The 20,671-nt window shown below is 47.9% G+C and overlaps 2 protein-coding genes across 5 annotated transcripts in view; one reads left to right on the top strand and one right to left on the bottom strand.

Moving 5' to 3' along the window:
- RAD54L (RAD54 like) overlaps positions 1-5,357 on the top strand; it is a 29,115-nt gene extending 23,758 nt beyond the window's left edge. The window contains exons 17-20 of the mRNA XM_079918938.1: positions 644-807; positions 903-1,128; positions 2,332-2,461; positions 4,333-5,357. Coding sequence (XP_079775064.1) covers positions 644-807; positions 903-1,113 — 375 coding nt within the window. The 3' untranslated portion in view covers positions 1,114-1,128; positions 2,332-2,461; positions 4,333-5,357. The remainder of the gene's footprint in view (positions 1-643; positions 808-902; positions 1,129-2,331; positions 2,462-4,332) is intronic.
- LRRC41 (leucine rich repeat containing 41) lies at positions 1,711-20,383 on the bottom strand (the record flags this gene model as incomplete). Of its 4 annotated transcripts, XM_079918909.1 has the most annotated exons (10): positions 1,711-1,930; positions 2,046-2,121; positions 2,346-2,468; positions 3,011-3,109; positions 3,202-3,366; positions 3,908-4,168; positions 7,351-8,494; positions 14,634-14,704; positions 16,484-16,570; positions 20,185-20,383. In XM_079918909.1, the coding sequence occupies 10 exons, from the start codon at positions 20,381-20,383 to the stop codon at positions 1,711-1,713; spliced, it is 2,445 nt and encodes an 814-aa protein (XP_079775035.1). The 4 variants fall into 4 exon arrangements, with proteins under 4 accessions (XP_079775035.1, XP_079775037.1, XP_079775036.1 ...); XM_079918911.1 differs by lacking the exon at positions 3,908-4,168 and having other exon boundaries at positions 20,185-20,372; XM_079918910.1 differs by lacking the exon at positions 2,346-2,468 and having other exon boundaries at positions 20,185-20,372.
- Positions 20,384-20,671: the final 288 nt, after the last annotated feature.

Consider the following 20,671-nt stretch of genomic DNA (forward strand, 5'->3'; position numbering starts at 1 on the left):
TAAGAATAAGGATCATATTGGATTCTTCTTTGTATCCTGGCATTAGCACAGGGCCTGGCATAGGATACTCAAAGGACATTTACTTGAGTGAGTGAGATTTGGACTTGGTGTGGAGATCTGCTGCTGCAGACAAACCTCAGCCCACCCTGAAGAAATTTAGCGAGGCCCTGGAATCCTCCATTGGCACAGAAAATATCCTGGGTGGGCAGACATGCACAAGTCATATTCCCAAAAGATAGACTGGGAAAATGGGCTTAGATCAGGGGTCCCCAACCCTTGGGCTGGGGACTGGAACTGGTCCACGGCCTGTTAGGAACTGGGCCGCACAGCAGGAGGTGAGCAGCAAGTGAGCAAAGCTTCATGTGGAGCTCCCCATTGCTCGTGTTAACCACCTGAGCCATTCCCCACCCCCCCATCCACCCGTCACCAGTCTGTATGAAAATTGTCTTCCACGAAACCACCAGTCCCTAGTGCCAAAAAGGTTGCGGACCGCTGGCTTAGATGAACAGAGTTATTGCTGCAAGACTCTTCTCATTCATCTCCCCTTCTCTTGGGTGGCTATAGTTTCAACCCCTGGGTTTTCCTGCCCCCTATGTTTGGAGGTGACTTAGCCCTGGCTTCCACCCCTACCCCCCACCCCCAGGCAGGAACCATTGAGGAGAAGATCTTTCAGCGTCAGAGCCACAAGAAGGCACTGAGCAGCTGTGTGGTGGACGAGGAGCAGGATGTGGAGCGGCACTTCTCTCTAGGCGAGTTGAAGGAGCTGTTTACCCTGGATGAGGCTAGCCCCAGTGACACACATGACAGGTGGGTGAAGTGCCCTGCTGGCCATTACCTCTGAACACCCTACACAGCATGGAGATGGGATCTACAGTAACCACAGCTCTGTCCTCTGCCCGCAGGTTGCGCTGCCACCGCTGTGTCAACAACCACCAGGTCTGGCCACCCCCTGATGGTTCTGACTGCACCTCAGACCTGGCTCAGTGGAACCATAGCACTGATAAGCGGGGGCTCAAGGATGAGGTACTCCAGGCTGCCTGGGATGCTGCTTCCACTGCCATCACCTTCGTCTTCCACCAGCATTCCCATGAGGAGCAGCAGGGCCTCCACTGATAACCAGCTGGTCTGGTGTGTAGCTGTTAAGAGGAAGAAGTTGGGGAAAGGGGGCTCCCTGCCCCATAGGGCACTGTTGAATTTTGTTCTCTGAGAGAAAAATCATCAAGAAGGGCTGCATGATGTTTGCCCAAAATTTATTTTATAAGAAAAACTTTTTTGGTTAAAAAAAAGAAAGGAATAAAGGTATGAAAGGGACTGAGGCCTGGGAGCAGCATGGTGAGCCCAGTAGAGGAGAGGCCTGGTAGTGGGCACTCCTACACTTCACTAAAGCCTGGGTAACTGCTTGAGGAGGGAAAGCAGGAACCCTGGGGCAGGGAAGGGGGTGGGGTCTGTCCTCAGTGATTAATGACCACTGTGACCTCCTGGCCCAGGGTACTGAGTAAGGAGCCCAAAGGCTCTAAACCCAGTTGTGGGAATGCCTTTGCTGGGCCCCATCAAGGCGTCCAAGACCTCAGTGCAAGGGCAAAAGGAAGAAGGAGAAAAAAGGTGACAGAAAGAGAAAGATAGAATTGGTGGTTGGGAGTTCTGGGCAGCCCATGCCTCAGCCCCTGCAAGCTGATGGTACTGAGTATGGGCCTGTGAGGCATGGGCCCATCACATGGTGCTGACATAATCTGCGAAGGCTTGGGATGAGTCCCACGAGTCGCTAACCACATGGCAGGTGGCGCGGAGCCGTCGGATGGCTTCCCTGGCTGTGACTGCATCCTGGTCCAGCCAGTTCTGGAAGAGGCGCAGGTGACCAAAGGCCCCACGGCCCCAGCGCTCCAGCCGCTTGGCAAACTCCAGAAGCCCATCTGGCTTGATGCAGTTGGAACTGGTAGGGGTGAGAAGGATTAGACACCCAGGAGTCAACTAATCCCTGGTCTGTGTCCCTGCAGCTCCATCCCTTGTCGTTGCCCTCCCTTCACCTTCCCTACACCCACATGTACCTGATATCCAGCTGACACAGAGAGGAGGATGAATCCTCTGAGAATACATCTGCCAGGGCCAGTAGGCCAGCATTCCCTGGGGAGAAGGGGAGAAATACTCATCACCTCTACCCAAGAACAGGGAACAAGGGTATCCCAACCCAGTTCTGGCTGGGGAGAAGCCCAGACTCCTAAAGCCCCAGCACAACTATATCCCAACCCCCGTCTTCCCAGTGGAGAGGTGTATGCCTTCACCCACTGAATTTCTAGGTCAAAGGACTGGCTCCTTCCCCCTCTCCCTCCTCAGGGCCCTGCCCCCACCCAGGCGGTTCCCTGGCAGCCGGAGGCCCTTCAGTGTGGAGTTGCCCTTCATAGCAGCAACCATCTCAGGCAGAAATTGGGCCGGGCGCTTCTCAAACAGACGGCAGAAGGAGAAGGTAATCTCTGTCAAGAGAAAGTGGAATAAGTTCTGATGGCAGCATGAGAACTGGTGCTGCCCCTCCGGCCCCAGGGCCTTAGCAAGGGGTATATGAGCATTTTACAGAGTCCCAGAAGGAGAAAATAATTTGTCCAAAACCCCAAGCAAGGCTGCAACTAAGTCAGTATTCAAAGCAGAGATTGAGCCTACAGGGGAGGCTCTCTGCACAGACCTCCATACACTTCCTTCTATGCAGGGGTGGGCATTAGCTACAAGTCTATGAGGGGGCTCCTGGCAGCACATTTATCCCTTCCCACCACCATCATTTGTCAGCCACTGGAAGGTAAGAAAAACTTTTAGGTGAAGCACTCTCCAAGTGAGTAATTTCCCATGTTTAGTATAGGAAGAGTTGAGTAGGGGACCCTTTAGAAGGAAGGTGATGCAGGTTCTGTGATCATTTTATAGTTGACATAAGGCCAAGAAAAGAACAGTGGCTTGCTCCTTCAGTGAGACCGTGGCAGATCTGCAGTGAGGACCCACGAATGCCCCAGGCTCTGGATGAACTTACCTTGAAGAGTCAGATTCTGGAGCAAAAACAGCACCTCACTCTGACAGTCAGCCAGATTCATGTCGTGGAAGCTCAGCCTTTTCAGAGCTAGGTTGTACTCTGGATCGGGAAAGTTTATGGACCTTAGTGTTCTCAAAGAACAATGCAAAGTCCCCTTCTATTTTCCCTTTACCATTCTAACTGGGTCCTACCTTTGAGTGTCTGCAACACAAGCCCAAAATCTTGGGGAGAGGCAAAGGTGGCACTATCCAGGGACAGCTGCTGCAGAGAACCTGAGGCCTTCAGTACAGAGCAGAGCAGTGGGGCTGGCTGGGCTCCCCGTGGAAATCCCATCTCCAGCTGTTCCAGGCAGTTTTCTGGATATGGTAGGGAGAGAAGATTACAGCTGGCCATTGCTACTTCTCTCCCATTGCAGGTCCCATCCTGTCCTTAAAGGATTCACTGAAAAATCATTTATTCGTCTACTTGTCCTTGAGTGCCTACTATATGCGAGGCAGTATGCTAATATACGATTTAGTCCTTGTCCTTAACGGTGCTTTTAATCCAAGAACACAACTAATCAGACACAAGTAGAGTATGCAGCATGGTGGCATATGAGACATGCAGGAACTAAGGGGACATACAGCATGGGGACCCAATCTAGTCTAACGGTCAGGTCTGTTTTGGTTCAGACCCCTTTCTGGAGACAGATCTGCCATAGTCACTCCCTACGGGGCTAGTGTTGGTCTGGGATCTATCCAACCCATGGTTATCTTTAAGAACGGGCTCTAAAGGCAACAAATTACAGATAAGCCAGGAATGTGTGGTGACTGGCCTGGATTAGAGATCTTTTGCCTTCCCCACACAAATAGACCTGCACACGTCTGTGGAGATAGACACACGCGCATAGTACTTCACCTGGTATCTCCTCATCCCCAATTATGTGGCTAGGGGGCCCTGCATTCCCTGGTACTGCAGGGTTGTCCCTCTGGCTAGGGTGGTCGACACGAATAGAGAGGACCCGCAACAGGGGCAGGGCTCGCACAATGGCACGTGTCAGCTCCAGGATGGGCAGTGGTGAGAACAGGTCACTGAGATGCAGGGCACGGAGGCGGCATCCAGCCTGGCTTGACAGGGCCCGCAGGCTATCTAGCAGGCGGAAGATATTAGAGCCCAGGCCTATGGCAGGAAAGAGATTGGGTCAGTCATGTGGGAGTATCAGTAGGGGTAATACTCAGATACAACTCCAAATATTTCTGTTGATAACTACCAAATCTGAGCTTTGGCTCAGATTATTTTAAATCATTCTCAGCTATTCATCCATTGTCTTGCTTTTTCCTCAGGTAACCAGCTTACTGATGCCGCCTCTACTGGGCCATGCCCTCAAACATCAGTCAGGGCAGAGTCACAAAACAGAAGATAGGATGTGGTGGGACAGCATGTGGCTGCTAGCTGATTGATGGGCCCAGACAGCAGCAGAGATCTCTGGACTTTTCCTATAGGTCATGGGGAACATCTGAAAACTAAGCAGGAGAGTGACAGTGATCCAATAGGGAATACTTTTAAATTCATTGGGTGGGAATAGGGCCGAAAACGATAACCACATCCCACAGAAGGGAGTAGGATCCAGAAAGGTTAGGGCAGTTGCTTAATGCCACAGAGCAAATAATTCCTTGGAAGCCACACCTTTATCTCTCCTTGGACTGAGCAGGCTCCTTTTGATTCATTCATTCAACTAAACCTTACCCATGGTAAGCACCTGGTAAGCTTGTTTTTCTGCTAGGTAGTCATGAGCAGCAGATCTTGTTCCTGCCTATACAGCCTGATAACAAAAGCAGATGATGGGAACTGGGGAAGTAGAGTGCTGTGGAAGTAAAAGGATGGGTACTTAACACCCAATTTAGCTTTCGTCAGTAAAGACTCTCTGGCTGAGTCCTAAAGAACATAAAAGAGAGGCTAAAAGGAGGAGTGACTGGCAGAGTGAACTTGGCATATATCAAGACCTGAAGGAGAAAGAGTGGCAGGTTCCAAGAACTGAGAAATACTCAATGTGGCTGGTGTGTAAAGTATGAGGGAGGGACGATTCAACTATAGAGGTAAGCAGGGTAAGAACATGAATGGCCCTCTAAGTAAAAACATACAGTGACAAGAAGCCGTTGAATTTTTAGATGATTGACAGATTTGCAGTTTTGAAAATGCTTGGGTTGCAGTGTAAAAAATGAGTTGTATGGTGTGTATGGAGTCAGAAGGAACTGCTGAAATGGTGAATCCAGATGAGAGGTAATGGTAGTCTGAATTAAGAATGTGGAGATAAATGAATCTGAGAGATTGTACCACCTGGTAGCCAAATATATGTGGCGTAAGAGAATCCAGGCTTTTTTTGAGCAACTGAATCTGTGATGTCACTGAGAACAGAAGGAAGGTCTGTTTAGAAGGAAGAAGACGCATTCAGGTTGGGGAGTGTGGTTTATGAATCCTGTGATATCTAGTTGTCAGATGGATAAATAGGTCTGGAGTTTAGGAGGAGGATCTGGGCTAATGTCATAAAATGGGGGTGTCTTCAGCATAGTTGGTCTTTGAAACGAAGTCCAGTAAGCATGTGTAAACTGGGAGAGTTTTGAGGATCTCTGAACATTAAGAGAGAAGTAATGTCCAGAAAGGGAGGAAAAAAAAACTCAGAAAATTTTGAGGTAGTAGAAATGAGACTATTTCACGAAGAAGACAATACTTAATAGCAGATGATGCCGAGAATTAATTTAAGATGACTGAAAGGTATATATTGGACTTAGCAACAAGGATGACGTTGGTCACCTCGAGGTCCTTGATGCAGTAGACAGGGTGGAAGCAAGGCTGGAGTGGCTGTGAGAGAAGAGGGCACAGATGACTCTTAAGGTTGTCTCTGAAGGGCATGGAAGAATAGGACAGTTAATAAATGGAATAGATGGAGGTGGTGGTGGTAGTTTTTGGTGGATACCTGATTGAGAGAAGAGAGGCAGCATTAAGTGGTTTATAAGCATGAGTTCTGGAGCCAGGTTACCTGGGTTTGAATTCTAGCTCTACAGTTTACTAACTTATCCTGGGCAAGTCACTTGACCTCAGAATTGTAAGGATTAAATTAGTTAAAGAATATTTAAAGGGGCTTCCCCAGTGGCGCAGTGGTTAAGAATCTGCCTGCCAATGCAGGGTACACGGGTTCAAGCCCTGGTCCGGGAAGATCCCACATGCCGCGGAGCAACTAAGCCCGTGTGCCGCAACTACTGAGCCTGCACTCTAGAGCCCTCGAGCCACAACTACTGAAGCCTGCGCGCCTAGAGCCCATGCTCCGCAACAAGAGAAGCCACTGCAGTGAGAAGCCCTCACACCGCAACAAAAGGTAGCCCCCACTCGCCGCAACAGAGAAAGCCCGCGTGCAGCAATGAAGACCCAATGCAGCCAAAAATAATAAATAAATAAAATAATTTTAAAAAAAAGAATATTTAAAATATGCCAGATGCATAGTAGGCAGTATATAAAAGTTAGCTCTTATTGAGGCATTTGAAAAATGTGCTTTCCTAAGGAGTTAAGAGGTTATGTATCCAGAGCACAGGCAGAAGAGTTAGCCTTAGATAGGGCAGCCATTTCTCCCATTGTGATGAAGGAAGAAAGGAAGAGTGCAGGTGTAGGAGTTTCTAGGTTGGTTAACATGTTGAAGGAGTTCATGTGTGATGGCTTCTATTTTCTGTGAAGTAGGTGGTCATCTGCTGAGAGGAAAAGAAGGGTTTGAAGTGGTAGGGTAGGAATGGAACTGATGTTGCAGACAGGGTTCATATGAGGATGATGACCATGAATGTATATAGTAGCACCAATCTGCAGTTGTGTGACTTTCTCTAGCAGTGTTCAGCAACCTAGGCAGATTGCTGGATTTAGCCAGAACTGAAATTTGGCTAGCTGGGCACAACCAGATGGGAAAGAACTGAGGGCTGTTTTGCAGGTTGCTGGTCTGATTTTTTTTTTAAAAAGGTATCCCACACCTTTTTATATAGCTGCTTTGGTATGATTAGTGAGATCCAACCTCAGTCCTGGTTGGCCCTGTATACACTATATTCTCCCACCTGTCCTTGGTTTGCCTACCATATCTAAGGTAGACTCATTCTTCAGATTCTCATTGTCCCTCAGGAACCCCTGCTTCCAACTAAATCAAGCCTGTAGACCTTGTGTTCATCTTCTCTAGCACTGACAGTCTGCCACTATATCATGTGTGTGCCTTCTGCCTCCCTGTGAGGAGGCAGCTTCCTGATCATACCCCCTATTCCCCTCCACAGGGTTGGGCACACAGCTGGTGCTGCTGGGAGACCCAACCCCTGCCCCTCCAGGGCACTCACCATTATAGGAGAGTGTGAGGCTCTCCAGAGACACCCAGGAGCTCAGCAGGTGGCACAGTGTCAGAGCCGCCTCTGTGGAGAGTGGAACCGTGAAGAGCTCCAAGGTGGAAATGCTGCGGAATCTTTGGGAGGCCTCCAGTGCTGGAAGCCCCAGGCAACTGGGATCTGATCCATCCAGTGCTCCACAAGCCACTTCCCCGATCTCCATCTCTTCCCCATCCTCTTTCTCACCCGCCACAATGAAAACAAAGTCATATAGGTCTTCAGATTCAGCACCAGACCCCTGACGGGTGCGAGCACCCTTCTTCCCTGCAGCTCGCTTAAAACGCTTTAGGGGCTTAGGCTGTGGGGCTGAGCTAGCTGGAGCCCGTTTAGATGAGGATGTGGAAGAAGAAGCAGAGGCAGAGGAGGTGGTGGCTGGAGCAGAGGGTGGGCGTTTGGTGCCAGGAGCCTCATGGGAAGTGGCTGGAGGGAGCGGCTCCCTCTTAGGGTCTGTCCCGCCTGCTGTCAGGCTCTCCTGTGTGCTCCGGCGTGTTACCCGAGCGGCAGGTGCACCTCTGGCCGTCTGCTTGGCTTCACTCTTCCGCCGGGAGGCCATCAGGGCTGCAGCACATCGCTCAGCAGCATCCCGGCGAGGCCGGCGTGAGCCCAGCAGGAGGGACCCTTCATCTCGGGATGGGGCCCGGCCTCGGGAGGCCTCTCCACAGAGGCGGCAGGGTGGGCCACCGGGGCCTGGCTGCCAGAAGCCAGCACTCATGGTGAGGATAAGAATGAAAAGGGCTGACTCAGGTACAGGCCAGGAGTACAGCGACACCTGGCTGACAGCCCCATGGTGAATAAGCTGATGCAACAGCTGCCGAAGTGACTGCTGAGCAGCCACATCAGAGAAAAGCAGGTGGCGGAACTTGAGGGTGTGCAGGGAACTGGCCAGGGTCTCCAGAACCCTGCGATTGGGCTCAGCCACCAGCTCAGTCGCACCCTGCAGCATGTTGCAGATGGTGAGCTGCCGGACATGGCGGGAGCTATGCAGGAGAGGTGAGAAGCGCTGGTCACAAAGACGCCTGTCAGAAGACACATCAATGGTCCCACGTAGAACATGGGAAAAAAAGGCCTCCATAAACTTGGCTCGCCAACAGGTCACGCTCTGAAAGCAGAGAACATTCCAGACAGCTGTGATACTAAGTGCTACCCATGGAACCCAGTTTCCTTCCTTCCAATAGCTAGCTGTTTACCGAGCCAGGTAACATTCTAAATAATGTATGCAAGTTCATTTAATCCTCACATCTTTGAGGTATATATTACTATTAGATCCATTTTACAGGTAAGAAAACCAAGGCACAAATGTTATTGCCTGTGGTTACACAGTTAAGGGGCAGGATTAGGATCTGAACCCAGGAGGGAATTCCCTGGTGATTCAGTGGTTAGGACTCTGAGCTCTCACTTCTGAGGGCCCAGGTTCAATCCCTGGTCGGGGAACCAAGATCCCACAAGCCACACGGCATAGCCAAAAAAAAAAAAAGGATTGGAACCCAGGAAATTTGGTTCCAGAGGCTATTACTATAGTGCCTCCCAAGTGAAACATTCAACCCTGTAAGTTCTTCCACACTTGTTTTTAGACCCTGATCCTAACTTTCCATTCTTAACGCTACCACCTTTGTTCAGACCCTTATCACCTAACACCTGGCTACTTCATTAGCTTCCTGATTCCTCTACTTGTTCCCCTTCCCAAACTTTTGCACAAGTCCACTGGGTTCATCTTTGTATTAAAAAACAAAACTCTGATTACATTATTCTCCTTTAAAACCCCTAATGTCTCCCCACTGCTTAGGGGATCAGTGCTGCAACACATTTGAAGTTCCTCAGACTGGCAGGGAAAGCTGTCCACAATATAGCCTCTGCCTACCTGAGAAGCTTTATCTGCCACACCTTGCTCATGAATGCTTTGCTCTGGCGAAACTGGTCACCTCACTGACCCAAACGTGCCTTCTTTTTCCTTTCCTACCTCTGCCAGAAATGCTCTCCATTGCCAGATCAAATAGACTTCATGAAGACCTACCAACATTTTGCTCTTTGAGGCTGTTGGTCTCATTGAGTGTCTGCCCCACTTTCTACCCCTCCCCCCTACCTCTCATGTTGGTACTCTGATACTGACTACTCAGGTCTTAGATGTTGGTACATATGTCTCATGGTGTTGAGTCTCTTCCTGTATACACATCTCATCCCAACCAGATTAGAAATTCCTGGAGAGGAGGCAGCAACTAGAAAACTAGTGCCTTAGTTTTCTCCAAGGCAATACTTTGCTTTGATGGGTATGAGATTTCATCAGGCTATTCTGATACATTTAGAAGAACTGAACACAAGTGATTTTTTTTTTTCCACAAGTGATTTTTAAGCTTTGATATACATCAGAATTTACTGTGGAGCTTTTTCCCAAAATTCATATGCCATGTACCCAGACTTGGTGATTATATTATGTTACATCTGAGGTAAGGTCCATGCATCTTTATTTTTTAAACCTTCCCCAGATGATTCTGATGTATATATCAGAGATTAGGAATTACTGCTACCTACCCCCAAAGGACACATTGAGACAAATATTGATATTTCTCTAAGTCCCCATTCTCTCCTAAGGTGCATAGAAAGTCTGATGACTTTCATAAAAGTGCCAGCTCTGCCACTATACTCTGGACCTCTTTAAACCTCTTTATTCATCTGTAAAATGTGGATAATATCACCTGCTTCACAGGTTTGTTGTGAAGATCAAATGAGACAGTGCAAGTTTAAAGCACCTTGTAAACTGTAAAATACAAAATGTAACTTCTGTTAATGATAATAATTACCCCACATGGGAAATGTGAAATGGACTGGATGGAGGCAGAGCCTGTTAAGCAGGGTGCTTATTCAACCTGAAGGTGGTGGGGCCTGAGGTTCCCAAAGGCTAAAAATAAGATACTTCCTTTGGTATCTACCCTGCCTCCGTGCATTCCCTCATACCAGATTGACCCTCAGTTTATATGAGGTTCTTGGCAGGCAGGAGGTGGGCCCCTATTCTCAGGCAAAAGTGTCATTCCTTTTGCCCTAGCTATTCCCCAAGACCCTGCTGTGGTAATAATTAGGAACGACTTCATGTTTAAGCTAACTGCATGGCACAACAAGTGAGAAAGGCCCCTCCAGCAGCAGTGTGGGGGCCTGAGGGCAGCAGAAAAAAATACCTGGCAACCAAATCTCTACTCAGCCTTAAGTGGAAGCTAAGAGGGTATTCCTGAATCCTTTAATCCTGCCTCATTCTAGCACTTTTTTCACACATTTGCTGGCCCACACAGCCTTGAAAAATACTTGCAGGTATCCCTAGCAAGGCTTCAACTTCACAAGTGAAATAGATGGTTACCATGAGATCTGGGCCTAAAATATGGACAAATATGTGAACGTGAACCAAGATATTGTGGCTGTTTCCGACTATAAGGCATGTGGAATATGAACTTTAGATAACTAAATACTTGGGTTTTTCAGACATTTTATTGGTTTACAAAGACAATAGGAGAGAATATTTGAAATTGGAACACCCCAGACCTGTGATAACCACAGTGAAAGCAGCATGACATAGTGATTAAGAGCATGCACTCCAGAGCCAGACTGCCTCAACTTGAATGTCCGGTCAGCCATTCATGAACTGTCACCTTAGGTAAGTCACTTTTCCTCTTTCTGCCTCAGTTTCATCATCTGTAAACTGAGGAAGAAAACTATACCTACATGACAGAGTTGTTGTGAAAATTAAATGAGTATGTAAAATTAGTTGACTATTGCAATAGCTTCTTTCTCATGAATTAATGCATAAGCAGATAGCAATTCACTGCATTTTATTCCATCACCACCTTGTAGAAGATTCTATGCTAAAACTTCAAAGCTGAAAAATACCTGAGAGATCTAGTCCAAACCACTCATTTTGTGGACCTGTACACTACAGTTCATACACTATAGTTCAGACAATGCAAAGTGATTTAAATACTTTCTTTTGGGGGAGAGTAGGGGAAATAAGGCACCACCAAAGAGGTGACATGACATTTGCTTACCAACACAATCAGTCCTTGGCCCATCCACAACGGGCTGGCAGCTCAGGTACTGGTAGGGAAGGAAGAAGTGTGTACAAACTAGGGAGAGCTAAATATTTTCTTGTACTAAACTGTTAGAGCCTGCAAATGCTCATAAACTATATATCGTCCACTGTTTTTCTGATAACAGAAATATTGTTTGTGGAACTATAAGGAAGCAAATCAAAAATCATGTGTAAACCAACTTTTTGGAGTGTATATGTATATGTGATGAGCTATAGGTATTTGTGTTTATAACACTGAGACAATTCTGAACAGTTTCAAATGCTGGGCTTTTTTTTTAAACATTACATATCACCACATCATTAAACATTTTTACCACCACGTATTTAAATATTTTTAGAATGACTTTATTAATATTTTGAAAATATGGATGTACTATATTTAATAATTTCTATATTATTGAATACTTAAATTGTTTCTAGCTTTTTATATTAAACTTTGCTGTAATGAACATCTGGAAATAAATCTTCACGAGTATCTCAATTTTATATACCATAAGATATATACTTCTTAAAATTTCTAGTTGAAGAATTTGAATATTTTAAAGACTCTTGACAATTATCACCAGATTGCCCACCAAGAAAGTTGTAACATTTCTGCTCCCACCACCAGCATATTAAAATGCAAGTCCTACCCACCCCTGGAATTATCTTTTAAAACAAAACCAAATTAAAACAATACTTCACTAATTTAAGAGGTATAATTTTACTTTCCCATTTTTTTATTATTAATGAGATTGAACATTTTTTACTTTACTGGAGATTTTTGTATATTTTGAAACTTGTCCAAATCTGTATTCATTTTATTCTACTGTTCACCTGTCTTATCTTCTGTATCCTTTTATATTGCAAATATTGTTGCAAACATTCTTTTACGTGCCTTTTAAATTGTATTTATAGTGTTGGCATTTTATGTGGCCAGATGTGTCCATATTTTCTTTTTTGGTTCTGCCTATTTACTAGTACTCTCCACCCTGAGATTAGATAACCAGTCACCTTTATTCTTTTTTAAAACTGTTTTGTGCTTTTACTTTTTACAATGTAATCTTTAATCTATATAGAAATTGAGTATATTGTAAAGTGAGGCTCTAACTTTATTTTTTCCAAATGGTTAACCAGTTACTAGAGAACCACTGATTGAATAATCCTTCATTTCCCCATTGCTTTGTCTCCAGAATATCTATTTTATTCTGCAGATCTCTTAATACACATATACACTAGTACTACACAGTCTGAAACACTATTGCTCCATAAGCAACCAGGTACTCTATCTTGCTCACCACTATATACCTAGAACCTAGCATAGTGCCTGGAACTGAATAGTCACTCAATAACTGTCTGAATTATGAATGAAGTGAAGGTTACTGTTATGCAAAAGTGGGAAGTGGAAGCAGACACCCTCTGGAATGGATATGATGCTCCAAGTCAGGACTTCTGCATAGGTGACTGTTAGGCCACCAGGCCTGGGGCTTCCTATATATTCTGAAATACTCTGAGACAAGGAAACAGATAACAAATAGACATTCCTTCCCAGGAAGCTTGAGATAATGGTGGAAAAAGCTTTCTCAAAGAGAAAGATATTACAGTCTCCATCACCTGTTAGTCAACCATACTACTTGGGAGACACTGTGACAAAGTGAATCTCATGTTTCTTTAAAGGTTGCAGGAAGCTGTTGCCGTTTCTTAACATTCTTGTGTCCACTTTCCTTCCTCATAAGGCCTAACTCCTATACATAATGCCTGATAATTTCATTGGGCCTCAATGTCATGCTGAACTCCAGGGGCTGCATCTACATCTAGAAGTGGAAAAGCTGAAGGATATGGAGCTGAATGTTATTACTGAACTTAGTGTATCCCCACAAAATAAATCTCCAATTTCTGATAAAAGCTTGTTCTCTTGTCATTTGGCCTCATTCACTATATAAAGCCCAGTTCAAATACTACTTCCTAGGAAAGAATTTCTTACTCCCTTTTCCTTCAACCTTCTCGCTACACTCGATCATACCACTTGGCCTACCATACATGATGTATTTGTTTGCAGATTTCCCCACTAAACTGACAGTTCCTCAAGATTAGGGATTGTGTCTGTACCTCTAATATTCAGCATAAGATGTGGTATGTGGTAAGTCTGAGTAAATGTTTATTGAACTCAATCTGTCCTGTCACCGAATTATGGAGCAGTAAAAGGAATTCTGTTTAAATGAGAGCTCCAGTGAGTTATATTTGAACCAATGAATAACAGAATCTTATTATTCTAAGGGCTAAGAGGACCCCTAAAAGTATCTCGTCCAATATCTCCAACAATGCCAAACTTCTTCTATTGATACAGTACCCTTGTGTCAGGTGGGGTTATCCAGACTCTATTAAACACTTAGTGATGGGAAGCTTATTACCTCTGGAATTAGCTTGTTTCATCACCAATAACCTCAGAGTTTAAAAATTCTACAGTTTAGCAAAAATTTATCCTCCTTTAGCTTCCACCCAGAACAAGTCTGTTAATCCCTCTTTCAAATATTTCAAGACAGTTCATGTTCCCCAAGTCTTCTCTTTTTCAGGAAAAACATCTCCAGTCTTCCAAATGTGACTCACATGATGTGGCTTTGACTTCTTTCTCCATACTCCAGGGACAGCCTGACCACTGCAGAGTCAAGCAGGTCTATCATCCCCCTTGTCTTTCAGTCTACATTATAGTTACATTAGTTCACACAGCTCAGGATATAGTCATTATATGAGTGGCTTTAGCACAATGTAGACTAAACCCCCTTAATCTTTTTTATTCTAGCTGCTGCTGAGCCAGACCCCTCCACCCACTACCCTGAGGTCATGCAATTAGAATTTTTTAGACTCAAGTGGAGAGTTGGTTTATTCTGCTAACTTTCATCTTGTTAGGTTTGACCATTGCTCCAGCCCTGTCAAGATCTGAATCCAGGTTCTGCCATCCATTGTGATCACTACCTTTCCCTGTTTTGTGTCACCTGCAAACATGGTGAACAAGCAAGTCAGTGACAAATGTCAAATGAAAAGAACTTCATGACAAGCCATCAGAGACCTCTTCCCAAATTCATTCCATGCCTGCCCCTGCACTTTACCAGTACCCAGCTTGTGTTTGTGTGCTATTCCTGCTTTCACTGTGCAAAGTCAGGCCAGAGTTCTACCTGGTGCCTTAACTTACTTCCAAACTGGAAGGCCTTGTCTTCATCAGCTCATCCCATAGTCGGCGCCAAATGGCCTGAGTGGAGAGGCCTGTAGAGAGAAATATCACATTTACTTGGCTGCTCCTTGGTCTCCATGAGTGAAGTACATCAGCCTTTTAATGTCCTTTTCTAGGTTCACAGGAGCAACATGGCAGAGTGGTAAAGAGCACTGGCTCTAACGACAGACTGCCTGGCTTCAAATATCAGCAAACCATAGTCTAGCAGTGTAACCTTGGGCAAGATACTTAATTTTTCTGTACCTCAGTTTCCTTATCTATAAAATGTAGTTGTTAATAGCAATTTCACAGAGTTGTTGAAAATATTAAATGAGTTTCCCCAGGTAAAGTGCCTAAGACAGTGCTTGGAACAGGGTTAGTTAGATGAATGTTAGCTATTAACAGATGTGTCCAATGAGGGGTTTGGGAGGCAGCTTGATAAATTAGAAAAACTAATTCAAAAGATTCAAAAGGGGCTTCCCTGGTGGCGCAGTAGTTGGGAGTCCGCCTGCCGATGCGGGGGATGTGGGTTCATGCCCCGGTCTGGGAAGATCCCATGTGCCGCGGAGCGGCTGGGCCCGGGAAGCATGGCCGCTGAGCCTGCGTGTCCGGAGCCTGTGCTCCGCAACGGGAGAGGCCGCGGCGGTGAGAGGCCCGCGTACCGCAAAAAAAAAAAAAAAAAAAAGATTCAAAAGATCTGGGTTCGGGACTTCCCTGGTGCTCCAGTGGTAAAGAATTCTCCTTACAATGCAATGGACACGGGTTCGATCCCTGGTCAGAGAACTAAGGTCCCGCGTGCTGTGGGGCAACTAAGCCCGCGTGCCACAACTACTGAGCTCGCACGCCTCAACTAGAGGGCCCTCATGCCACAAACTACAGAGCCCACGCGCTCTGGAACCTGCACGCCACAACTCTGGAGCCCACATGCCCTGGAGCCTGCATGCCACAACTAGAGAAGAGAAAACCCACATGCCACAACTAGAGAGAAGCCCGGGTGCCGCAGTGAAAGATTCTGCATGCCTCAATGAAGATCCCGCGTGCTGCAACTAAGACTCAATGCAGCCAAAAATAAATAAATAATGAATTTAAAAAAATACATTGTCGTAACTGAAGTTTATTTAAAAAAAAAAAAGATCTGGGGCTTCCCTGGTGGCGCAGTGGTTAAAAATCCGCCTGCCAATGCAGGGGACACAGGGTTCGAGCTCTGGTCCAGGAAGATCCCACATGGTGCAGAGCAATTAAGTCCGTGTGCCACAACTACTGAGTCTATGCTCTAGAGCCCACAAGCCACAACTACTGAGCCCGTGAGCTACAACTACTGAAGCCCATGTGCCTAGAGCCCGTGCTCTGTAACAAGAGAAGCCACTGCAATGAGAAGCCCGTGCACCACAACTATAGAAAGCCCGTGTGCAGCAACGAAGACCCAATGCAGCCAAAAATAAATTAATTAATTTAAAAAAATAACTTAAAAAAAAAAGATCTGTGTTCAGGAATTCCCTGGCTGTCCAGTGGTTAGGATTTGCTGCTTTCACTGCCGGAGCCTGGGTTCAATCCCTGGTCGGGGAACTAAGATCCTGCAAAAGGTCTGGGTTCTATTTGGCTTTGCTATTAATTGTTGTGTGCCTGTGGTTTCTTTTTTATTAGTATAATAGGGATCACATACTTGTTTTGTGTTTCACAGGACATTGAGAAATCAGATAAGAAAATAGGTGTGAGGGTACTTTTGAAAAGCATGAAGTTCTATGCAGGTATCAGGTGTAATATTTACCTGAAGAACATCATGGTGCCTTGCTTACAATCAGTGACTGAAAAAAAGACAGAAAAACACTCACCTTTCTTGAGGGCAGTTTCCTCAATCCTCTCCAAGTAATATATATTGAGCAGAGGTAAGATGCTTTGAAGTATTGGGCCTGGGAGGGCTACAAAAACCAAACATAAAATTTACTTTTTTCTCCCAGAGTTGCAAGCATTATTTATCCTACTGGAAAGGAAAACAGAAGGGCAAGACTTCTCACTTGACGAGTGGAACTTATAGAAGCTAACCTAAGTTTAATTCAAACTCTGGTCCACTTATCTTCAGCCACTTAGTTGGCAGCTGGAATTTCAGGGGCATGCATGTCTTCAAGGGTGAGATAATCCCACAAAGCAAGCTGATAGGCTCATTTAGGAGCTGGCAGTTCACTTCTGCCCAAGCCTAATGGACCATTCCTCATTTAAAAGGTCCTTTTGAGTATGTGTGATTTTAAAAAATCACATAATTTTTCATAATCTGGGCCCTACTAACTTCTCCAGCTCCCTGCTTTGCCTCCTACACTTCAGCCATAATAAACTACTTTTTTCAGTTACCTAACTCCCTGCTTTCTGCCTGTGCCTTTGTCATGCTGTTCTCTCCACTGGGAATGTTCTTGCCATTTTCAGCATATCAATTACTCATCTTTCACGTATCACATGCCCTTTATTAAGCCTTTCCTGAAATCCCTTCCCAGTCTTCCAAACTGGCCACTTCCATCCTTTGGGCTCCCACTATACCCTGAACTAGCACTTTCCTATGAAGAATAGAAATAATTAGGCTCTATACTCTTAATTCAATATATCTTAAAAACAAAACTTGCTCTTGCTAACTTCCCTAGATCTGAGAGGCATTACAGTATTGTGGCTAAATGGTTTAATCTCTAGATTGGACAAAACTGGGTGAAATCCTGATTGTACCACTTAATTATGAATTCATGGACAAATTAATGTCTTTGAGCCTCAGTTTCCTCAATTTTAAAATTGAGATAATAATAACTACCTCTTAAGATTGTTGTGAAAATTAAAGGAGACCATGCTCATAATCTTTTGAAGACTATGCCTGTCCATAATCTCACTAAATTTTAGCTATTATTATTCTTATCCTGTCAAAAGCATCTCTGTCCTGCCAAGAACAAGTCTTAAGATCATGATACTTGAGAAAATTCTTTCAAAACTTACATTCCAGGATCTCCTTTTATCTTTACTTATGCAATAACTGAGTCTAGATATCCAAGAGCCTAGTACAATTCTTTCTACATAGTAGGTACTCAATGTACCTGCTGAAGAAAAGCATTAATTCCCTATGCTATTATACTAATGTAGTCACTCTACTGCATTCAAAATAAAGTCCAAGTTCCATATCCTGGCATTCAAGGTATAACATACCTATTTTATTCCTCATTATATCCTTTCCTGCTGCCTTTACTCATTTTCCCCTCTTCTCTCTCTACACAAAGAAAAGCTAGTGCACTACTTCCAGGAAGGCTTTCCTGGCTGTTAGCCCACACTGAGACCTTCCTCCAAAATAGCATTGCTTAGCAGGCCTCTTACTTGGCCTTTCTAAGAGACCTAGCTTGATTCTGTGTGACTGTCCACCTGGGCTAGGCCCATAGGAGCTCTTCCTCCTCTGTCCATAATGCTCCCCTGTTTAGCCATCCCCTCTCACAGCCACAGGGATTCTCATCCCGTTATTCACAAACTCCTCTGTACCTTTCTCCATTCTTCTTAAGCCAGGCTCTTCCTTGCTTCTTTCCAGCCCACATCGTCAATGCTTCCCCTTCCCAACTTTGGGCCTCCACCCCCAGTCCTCTGCCCTGGTAGCCAGGTTTAGCGTTCTGGAAGGTCCAGGCTGACACTGCCAGATCCACTGCACCTTCTTCCACATTCCCCAGGATTTTTCTGAGCCTCCTGCACAGATCCACTGAGACTCTTCTCCCATTGCCCATGAGTCAGCCTGACTCTACTCTTTTAGCTGTTGGTCCAGGGCCTCCACAATCCCCTCCCCCTCACTAGGCCTGAGGACTTCTAACAGTCTTCCCCCAGCAGACAAGGCACTTGGGCCTCTTCAGGATCCGTCCCCACCACCACCACCACCAAGGGCCTTCCTCCATCCCTGGACCTCCTTAACCACTCCACAGCTTTGGGGCTCATTCCTGGAGGCCCAACCCCCCAAACGCCAGGGCCTTTTCTCCACATCGGCCTCCTCACGCGTGTAACCCAAACCCCCATCCCAGGACATCAAGCCCCGACTCCTGACCTTACACGGGCCTTCCTCCTCGCAAAAGCACCACCACCACCACCATTCCTGAGGCCTACTCTAGACACCCCCCCCCCCCAAGGCCCAGGGCCTCCTCTCCTGCCACCCCCTCCCCCTCCCCGGGCCCTCGGCCTGGCCTGCCATCTCCTCACCCAACTTCAGCCCTGGCCTCCGGGCCCCACCCCCTCACACCAGCAGTCAGTCAGGCCCAAGGCCTCCCTCCGTCCCGTGCGGGCAGGCCTACCCCCAGACCTCTCACTTTCCTCTCTTTCACTCTCACCGTCGGTGCCCAGGTCGCTCACCCGCGCTTTCCTCCTCAGCTGCCAGACTGCGACCAGCGGTACCCACCCCACGGCCCGGCCTCCTCGTGCCCATCCGCCCGCAGGCCTCCCTCCTCCGTTACCCGGCCCACCCCGCCGCCGTATTCCCAGGCCCCCCGGCCGGGCTAGTCGGCTCACCCTCCCAGGCCCTCATCCCAGCGCCCTAGGCCGCCCGCCTGTGCTTCTCAGCCTGGGCGCCCTCAACCCAGGCCGGGCCTGGCGGTCTCGGCCGCTCTCAGGCCCGGGCCTCCTTTCACTCCACTCGGACCCAGGCCTCCTAGCGGCGCCGCGCCCCCTCCCAGTTCGGGATCCCCGGGCCGTCGCCCCGCCTGGGGCCTCCGTGGCCCTTCCCGCCTGTCCGTCATTCGCGCCTCCGTCGATTGCTGATCCTCTCCCGGCCTCCCTTCACCCGCTCTCTGGCCCTTCCTCGCCGCTCCGGCCAATCCGAGCGGCCTCCGGCGCTCCGTGCCCTGCCCGTCAGTCCGTCGCTCAGTCAGTTTGGCATCCGAGGCCCTGGCCGTCTGTTCGCTCCCTCCAGCCCCGGGCCGTCAGACAGGCCTCGGCGCCCCGAGCCTTTCAGCCTCTCTGGCAGCCCCATCCCCTCGCTCTCCAGTCCACTGGCTGCCCTCGCTCAGCAGCTTGGCCTCCGGAGTCTCGGCCCCCGCGGTCTGTCAGGCAGACGCCGGAGGCCCCGCGCCGTCAGTCTGGTTAGGTGGCCCCGGGCCGGGCCTCCGGGCCTCCTGGCCTCCGTCCGGGCCTCGCAACCTCGGCCCCCGCCCCCAAGCAGAAGGGCCATCCCTGACCGTCCGTTAGACATCCGAGACTCCTCAGCCCGGCCCAGCCCGAGTGTCACTTCGGAGCCCACAGCCCGGCTAGTCAGTCCTGCCTCTGTCGCCCGGCCCGCTTCGCCCCAGACCGGGCCTCCTGGCCTCGCCCCCCGCGCCCCCCGGCCAGGCCGCGGTGCGGGTCCACCTGCCGGTTTGGTCTCCGCCTTTACTGTGCCCAGTCCTGTCAGTCACGGAATTCATGCTCCGACCCAAAGGTCTGGCTTCCAGTGCCCCGGGCTGGGCCTTGCTCCAGGCCTCCCGGCCTCGCCCCCCGCGCCCCCCGGCCGCTGGGCCGTCTCCGCTCGTTGCCAGAGGTAGCCCCTCACCCCGCGACTTACCCCACACCCCGCTTTCCAGAACCCCCATATGGGCGCTCACCGCCCGCCCGCACAGCTCGAACAGGGCGGGGGGAGCGCTGGGGCCCGAGGCCGAGCTCTTCGCTGGCGCCGCCTCCCGGGACGTGGCCTCCATGGTCGTTGCCGCCGCTACCTCACAGAACCAGCAACTCCGGGCGCGCCAGGCCTCGGGCGCCGCCATCTTGGGGAGGTGCGCGAGCCCGAGAGTAGCATTCGCGGGCCGCCATCTTGAAAAGGTCAGCAGTTAGGACGGTTCCATCAGCGATGTGGGGAAGACTGGGAATTGCGCTAAAGGAACATCGAATACTTCTGCATACTTTCCAAGTCTCTTAGAAGCCAATATTTCAAGTAAATTCCAAGGGTCAATATGTTTTGGTCTGGCATGACTAAGGGGATAATTCCTTAGCAAATCCTCCTCTGGTGCAAATACCAGCTACCCCCATTCCCTGCCTCTGAGCAGTAGTACATG

The sequence above is a fragment of the Stenella coeruleoalba genome (genome assembly GCF_951394435.1).
Source record: "Stenella coeruleoalba genome assembly, chromosome: 1".
NCBI lineage: Eukaryota > Metazoa > Chordata > Mammalia > Artiodactyla > Delphinidae > Stenella > Stenella coeruleoalba.